This window comes from Gigantopelta aegis, chromosome 4 (assembly GCF_016097555.1).
Source record: "Gigantopelta aegis isolate Gae_Host chromosome 4, Gae_host_genome, whole genome shotgun sequence".
NCBI classification, from domain to species: domain Eukaryota; kingdom Metazoa; phylum Mollusca; class Gastropoda; order Neomphalida; family Peltospiridae; genus Gigantopelta; species Gigantopelta aegis.
The window spans coordinates 20,553,057-20,561,127 of NC_054702.1; the positions used below are offsets into that span (position 1 = coordinate 20,553,057).

Consider the following 8,071-nt stretch of genomic DNA (forward strand, 5'->3'; position numbering starts at 1 on the left):
AAATGAATGAATATTTAAAAACATACCAGTACAAAAATGCACCTTGGATATTGGGTGTATGACACAAAGTTAAGAACACACGTGGGCTATTGGGTGTATGACACAAAGCTAAGAACACACGTGGGCTATTGGGTGTATGACACAAAGTTAAGAACACACGTGGGCTATTGGGTGTATGACACAAAGTTAAGAACACACGTGGGCTATTGGGTGTATGACACAAAGTTAAGAACACACGTGGGCTATTGGGTGTATGACACAAAGTTAAGAATATACGTGGGCTATTGGGTGTATGACACAAAGTTAAGAACACACGTGGGCTATTGGGTGTATGACACAAAGTTAAGAATATACGTGGGCTATTGGGTGTATGACACAAAGTTAAGAACACACGTGGGCTATTGGGTGTATGACACAAAGTTAAGAATATACGTTGGCTATTGGGTGTATGACACAAAGTTAAGAACACACGTGGGCTATTGGGTGTATGACACAAAGTTAAGAATATACGTGGGCTATTGGGTGTATGACACAAAGTTAAGAACACACGTGGGCTATTGGGTGTATGACACAAAGTTAAGAACACACGTGGGCTATTGGGTGTATGACACAAAGTTAAGAATATACGTGGGCTATTGGGTGTATGACACAAAGTTAAGAACACACGTGGGCTATTGGGTGTATGACACAAAGTTAAGAATATACGTGGGCTATTGGGTGTATGACACAAAGTTAAGAACACACGTGGGCTATTGGGTGTATGACACAAAATTAAGAATATACGTTGGCTAATGGGTGTATAACACAAAGTTAAGTATACACGTCGGCTATTGGGTGTATAACACAAAGTTAAGTATACACGTCGGCTATTGGGTGTATAACACAAAGTTAAGTATACGACTATGATTATAGCTCGTTTAGAGTCTAGCTTCCAGCTGATTACTAGTTTGCATGACGTTAAAATGTAGACTAAAATTGGAAAATGACTTAAACTGAAATACTCATAGTCATATATTTACCTTTGTTTGACACTCAATAACCGATTTGTATTTTCGTGCTGAGGTGTCATTAAACTGGAATTGTCTTAAAATGGGTTTCATATCTAAGTCAGATTTCAAAGCCTGTTTCTAAATCTGGACTTAAAGCCCAAATCTTGATAATTACTTTAACTAAACTAGTTTTAAATTACTTTCAAGTTTGAGCCATATTTCGAATGACTGTTCCTATTACCTTTATCGTTTTTGTACAGTCTTAGGCAAAATCTGTGTTGTTTTTCTCTGCAGCTGTGCAGCACGAGAGAGGTCCTCGTAACTCGACGATCCGACGCCAAGTGGCCATGTACCTGAAGGAGACGAGCGAACTGGGCAACGTGCTCGCCAACACCCCATACAGGTCGCCCTTCCTCCCGGCGTACGTCGGCTACGAGCAGATCAACGACGGCATCACCGTGTCCGCCGTCGACCCGACAGTCGTTTCGCCATCCGGCGTCATAATGCAGCCAGTTCCAAAAGTAAGATACCAGTAGTAGCAAAACTGTTTAGCATTTTATTTTTAGATGGTACAGAGTTTTGAAGTTTTGCAGCAACACCGTCACTGTTATGGATAGTGAAAAGTCACCACTTTGAGTATAGTTGGTGACGTCACAGCAATTTGCTTCACGGTCTTTACGATTAAAATGCCTGCTATTTGAAATAAATGTCGTGGCTAATATATAAAATAATAATAAATGAATTTATAACACTTCATAGAATGAAGCCATCATTAAGTCACTAACCGTGCCTATTTGACAAACTAGCTAAATGATTATTACTGGTCCGAATTTACGAAGCCTGTTTCTGGGAAAGTGAATATATAAAAGATCTCTTGCTGTTAATGAAAAAAAAATGTATCGGGTTTCCGAATATGTCCGAATTATGAAATGTTTGACATCCAATAACCGATGATTAATAACTCAGTGTGCTTTAGTGATGTCGTTGATCAAAACCAAACGTTTAATTTTAAAGATTGTATTACACCAAATGCACACTGCATTTAAATATGTCCTTTATTTATAACAGTATCCACATGAAATGGTGCAAGCCTACTTCAACAATCCCGAAGCAATCTGTGAAGCTGCAGCGAGGTTGCTTTTCATGAGTGTCAAGTGGGCGAAGTCTGTCCCAGCATTCCAGAGTCTTCCGTTCCGGGACCAGGTTTTGCTGTTGGAGGAGAGCTGGCGAGAGTTGTTCGTGCTAGGGACGGCGCAGTTTCAAATTCCAGTAGAGGCAGGCCCATTGCTAACTGCTGCTGGTAGGTGTTATAATTATTCAGTAAATGTTGAGTTCGTTTTGCTCCCAAGCACTCAGTTTAATCATTCATTTTAAGTTTCATTGACCTTGATGTAGACCCACCAGGTCCTCTTCCCCTATTCCAACCACTGCCCTACAAAATTATAAATAGTATATCAAAAGCTGTTATGCACTGTCGACTCTATGGGGTAAAACACACAAATGACCTCTATTCGATGGGAGTAGCTTATATGGTGGAAACGGGTTTCCTATGTTAGTCAGTATCTAGACCGTATCAAAATAAGAAGGCGGGATCTAGCTCAGTCGGTAGAGCGGTTGCCTCAAGTGCTTGCTCGTAGTATCGAAACCCATCAGTGGACTCATTCTGTGATTTGTTTCTTTTCCCGTCCCAACCAGTGAACCACGACTGGTATATCAAAGTCAATCTGTCTGTCTGTCTGTCTATATGTGATGTCCTGTCTGTTGGAAAGTGCATATAAAAGATCCGTAGCTGCTTATAAAAAAAAAAACCTGTCCAAAATGTTTGAAATCCAACAGCCGATGATTAATAAATCAATAAAATCAATCTAGTGTTGTCGTTAAACAAAACCAACTTCTTCTTTTTTCCAGGATTGAACGCGGAGACCTCTCCGCCGGAGAAAGTCGTGTCGATCATGAACGAAATCCGAGGTCTTCAGGACGTTATAGCTAAGTTCAAAGCCATGCAGGTGGACCCGACGGAATACGCCTGTTTGAAGGGAATAGTCCTCTTTAAATCAGGTATGTCTGCAGTTGGCTAATCCATAAGTCAGTAGAGACGGGCGGGTCTATAAGAATATTATTTTTACATTTCTGATTTGCTATACTGGGAGTATATGATTCTAATTGTTATATTTATTATTTTTTTATTTATTATTTATTTATTTGTTTGTTTAATCAGTATATATATATATATATATATATATATACATACATATAGAGATAGATATATATCGGTCTATCTAGTGCCTATCTACCTAACTATCTACTTATCTATTTATGCATCATCACGATTATTGTTATAATCATCATTGATAATAATAATAATAATAATACTAATAATAATAATAATAATAGTAATAGTAATAATAATTATTATTATTATTTTAATTATTATTATTATTATTATTAGTAGTAGTAGTAGTAGTAGTAGTAGTAGTAGTAGTAGTAGTAGTAGTAGTAGTAGTAGTAGTAGTAGTAGTAGTATTAGTATTAGTAGTAGTATTGTTATTGTTGTTGTTGTTGTTGTTGTTATTATTATTATATTTCTAGTATTTCCTGCGGGATCACAGGAAGTGAAGACACTACGAGAGTTCCACACGGTTGCCACGCTGCAGGACCAGGCCCAGCTGACGTTAAATCACTACATGCGCACTGCGTACCCGACACAGCCGTTCCGGTTCGGAAAACTGCTGCTTCTCCTTCCTTCACTGCGATCCATATCGCCTGTCACGATAGAGGAGGTTTTCTTCAGAAAGACGATTGGTCAGATACCCATCGAACGCCTCCTGGTGGACATGTTCAAATCTAGTGACTTCTAATGAGATTTCATATGCGTCTCTTTTTTTCTCTCTTATTCTTCTTCTTCTGACAAGCAAGATTTCCAAAGAGCGCTTACTGGTGGACGTATTTAAATCTGGTGATTTTTGCAGTTTTTTTTTTTTTTTGCAAAAAACATGTGGCCACTTTTTTATAAAGAACACTCTGATAGACATGTTCAAATCTAGAATCGCGTGCTTATGAAATGATTTCTTTGGCTTCTCTTTTCCTTTGTTTTGTGCAAGAAACAATTGGCCAAGTTTCCATAGAGTGCCACCTAGTTCCAATCTGGTGACTTTTGATGAGATTTGATTCTGTTGGCGAGAGATGTTACCACAAAGTAGTGCTGAACTGTGTGTGATGCTGAATAATATGACTCATAATAATGTGTGTAAAAGACATATAACTAGATCTACCTCAGATGTATGGAAGTGAATAGTGTATTGTAAGTCTGTTTGCGTGCTGGTGTGCTTCTGTCGCAAAACTGTAAATGGGCAGGCTTTAAACAAAATGGCTAATTTTTGGTGCAAATCCAGCCGTTCATTGGTACTCTTTTTCCAAAGACAGTTGTTCTTAAAATAGTTAAGTTTTAATCAAAAAACGGTGAATTTGGGTAAAGAATTTTATATTTGTACGTTCGTACATTCCAAAATGCACCGTGCTTTTAATGGGCTTTAATCAAAATGGTCAATTTTATTGAACGTATTTGTGAAATGGTACTTAGTACTGTTAAACAGTAGTTTGTGTGTGTAAATAATCAGACTTTAATCTATATAGTGAAGTTGAATATAAAAGACTTGTTACTTTGGTACACTATAAAAGTCAGTGTGGTACGAACTGTCGGAATTTTAAACTGAAGCATTTAATTTGCATAAAGATATGAATATTTCCTGGTCTCGTACACGCTAAACGTCACGGTCACATAATGTGGCGAGCTTCAGTTCGAACTGAAATTAAGCGGGAAGCGTTTTGTTGTTTGGTACATGCTAAACGAGAATGTGACGTAATTTGATAGGATTTAATGAATATGGTGAATTGGTGCGCGAACCTTTTTTTTTGTTTTATACATCATCAGTAACATTGCAGCCGTGTTTATCGGAAGTCATGCCGAAGTTGGTGTCCAGACTGTGGCAAGTGACGTTTTCTAGGGTTTCATGCCTGGAAAATATATTCAAAAAAGAAAACAAAATGAAAACCCGCTTTGAGCAGGTGGGATTTCGACCCCCGAAACCCATCTACACATGCATCTGCATTGGTATGCGAATTAACAGACATTATTGAAAACAGTAAGAGGGTGGGAATGGGGACAAGGGCATCTCTATGTTCGTGTTTTTGTAAAGCTAAACGTCAATGTGACGATTCTGACAAACTCTATTGTTGAAACAGTTTGCTCTGAATGTGCATGGAAATCCCTATGACTATGACTATGACTATTGCAAGCTGGTACTCCCTATAAAAATATTGAATTTGAGTGAAAATAATGTTGATGACCTCAAAAGGGTCACTATGTTAGGACACTTTCATAACAACAGATCTTAGTTCCACTCCAACTTAATTTCCGCCAGAAGATCTGATACAAGCCACGAACCTTTCGCGGGTAATATTTGACTTTCACAATCTCATAACTGATCAAGTACGCCTGTTGTAGACACTGCCTCTGACTACATCTTAAAGTTCTGTCCAGGACAGGAATACGCCATGTCGTTTCGTTTCATTTCATTTGAATTTGAGTTTCGTGTTTTAACTCAAATAAAGTTCAAGCAATCTGTTCTGGTCACTCGCATCAATTATTGAAGTTTGTCTGTCCAAAACAGTGAGATAATGGTTAATCGCTGTAGGTTAGTATTCAGGTTATCTTGTATCCAGAACAACCATCTCGCCTGTTCAGCAATACTGATATAGATATGTCGGCGGTGTATTCATTGGTCAAAGGAAAGGTCACGTGGACATGCAATGACACGTGCTTTGGTCAGATCTTCTGACGGGGACCTAAATTAGGAGTTGACGTCTGGTCTGGTACTTATAAAACATTTAGTTGACAAGTCAAGACTAATAAAGTCTGATACCTAAACTTCATGGCAACGCCATACAAATTGCATGCATGTGACGTTATTAAAGATTTGAATCGAGACGCTAAAATGTTTTATCAGCACGGGCTCTGATTGCATTTAATTTGACTCTCTATAGTGCTAAACCACAAATAAGCCACATGGGCTCTAAACATTGTTCTGGTTGTTTACGTGAGATTCCTCTATTCATTGAAATTGTATTTTCATTATTTAACTTGTTAAGGGTGACGGGTTTGTGCACTTTCCTAGATGAAAACGAAATATTACAATACTAGTACACATAACAGGGACTTCAAGAATGTCGCGGCATGAGGAGGTAAAAAAATAACACTGGATGAGCTATTCAAAATGTTTGAATTATTAAGATATACACCTGATAGTGAAGCTTTAACATATTTCTTTTTTAAACGGGATAGAATGACCGTCACCACAGAGGGTGCCATCATACACCTTTACACTTGTGAGAGAGAAACATAACCTTTCTTGCACCTCCGTGTTGGGCACCGTGTCATCTCCAACATCTTGGATTGCACACCCACATGCTGAGTTCAATAGACTGGCCCTCCACCGTGCTATATGAGCCCCGTAAGCGTGATTCAATAGCGGCGTAGTGGTCCGCTGGGTGTCGGTAAAGAGAAACCCGATATTTATCCAGTAATTCAAATCCTGCGTGACCATGACAAAAAGTCAACTTTTCCCTTTGATAGTGTTCAAAGATAGCTCTCCGTCGTGTTGGAATCTTAATACGTGGCTTTGACTTATGTGTAATGTTACCTAAAATGCCTTATCTGCTCTTGTCAATACTTGCAAATAGTAAATGGATATAACGTTTCATCAAAATGTTTGCAATGAGCTACGACTCTTCACTTCACCAAATTCTAAGAGCAAACATCTCCTAGTTCATCAAGTGGGTATTGTATTTCGTCTTCTTATGATTATTTCGCCTGCAAACAAAAGGAAAAGAAAATTTTAAAAGGGGGGGGGGGGGACCTGAAAACCCGAAATAATGAAGTCCTATCATAATTAAATAGGCTACGTAGCAAGTATCAATAATTATCTATATATTTTATAAAAATTAAAATAAATGATGTTAAAGTTGCATCATTATTAGTGGCGTACATAATTTCGTGACATACGTATTTTCAAGATCTAAGTCAAGTTAAAGAATAAAGATGATATATCTAGACCATGTTAGTATGTGAACGTATCATATACTTCGCTGCAGTAATCATTATTAGCGTACTAAGTTGTCACTATTCAATATCAAATATATGCAACGTTGACATTTGATAGCTCTTACAGTATGTTTTGACGACGTCGTAAATAACCAGAAGGAAAGGACCAAGAAAGCAGCCACGGTAATGTTGCTGAGATATATAAATAGTATCCCTGGAAGACACGTGTATTTTTTATTACAGTAAATTCATTAAGTATTTATAAGTTCATATTTTATATATATATATATATATATGACATAGCTCTTATAATAAATAGTTTTAAATTACAGATCAAACAGTAATCAGTTTAAAAGTTTGGCGACAGTTTCTTCGTTTATTTTACTATAATTCTGTTTGAGCGTTAAAGAAAATAATATGTTTTTGTCATCCCGATATTATTATTTCGAACCTTTACAGATAAAGCGTGTATTTAGTTTGCTGGCGACATCATTTAAAGAGCTAGTTTAAATTTTTAATTTTTTTTTTAATGTTTTAAGCATTCCTACAATTATATTTTTAATATTCTTATTTTGGGGGTTTTGGTGCGTTGTAGTAAGACTAGTATTTTTTAAACTATTATCTGTCATCAGAAAAGTGCTCATTTTCCGATCATTATTTGTTCGAGTATATTATTCCCTTTATATCTAGTACTTTTGTTACATTTTTGTTTGGTGCGATGTTTACTTTTTTATATATACCTTAATATTCTACAAATGCGATTTCAAGAAAATTAATATGCTATTTGGAACGCACGTATTACGTTAACTATTTCATATCACTTGTCTTGAACATTTGAATTTTTTTTTACTGTTATATATTAATTTAGCATGCAAAATAGGAAGTTTTTTTTAATTAATTAAACCGAGGGTATTTTGGAGAGGTCTTTTGTGATAAGTCTAGCTTCATAACTTGATTTGTCGTCACCATAAAAATCAAACCA

The 8,071-nt window shown here is 36.8% G+C and overlaps 1 protein-coding gene across 1 annotated transcript in view; it reads left to right on the top strand.

Annotated features, from left to right (window-relative positions):
- The window catches only part of LOC121369663 (nuclear receptor subfamily 2 group E member 1-like), a 38,536-nt gene that overhangs the window by 29,325 nt on the left and 1,140 nt on the right, over nucleotides 1–8,071 (top strand). The window contains exons 5-8 of the mRNA XM_041494710.1: nucleotides 1,284–1,510; nucleotides 2,058–2,289; nucleotides 2,898–3,047; nucleotides 3,579–8,071. The exon at nucleotides 3,579–8,071 is cut by the window's right edge and continues 1,140 nt beyond it. Coding sequence (XP_041350644.1) covers nucleotides 1,284–1,510; nucleotides 2,058–2,289; nucleotides 2,898–3,047; nucleotides 3,579–3,847 — 878 coding nt within the window. The 3' untranslated portion in view covers nucleotides 3,848–8,071. The remainder of the gene's footprint in view (nucleotides 1–1,283; nucleotides 1,511–2,057; nucleotides 2,290–2,897; nucleotides 3,048–3,578) is intronic.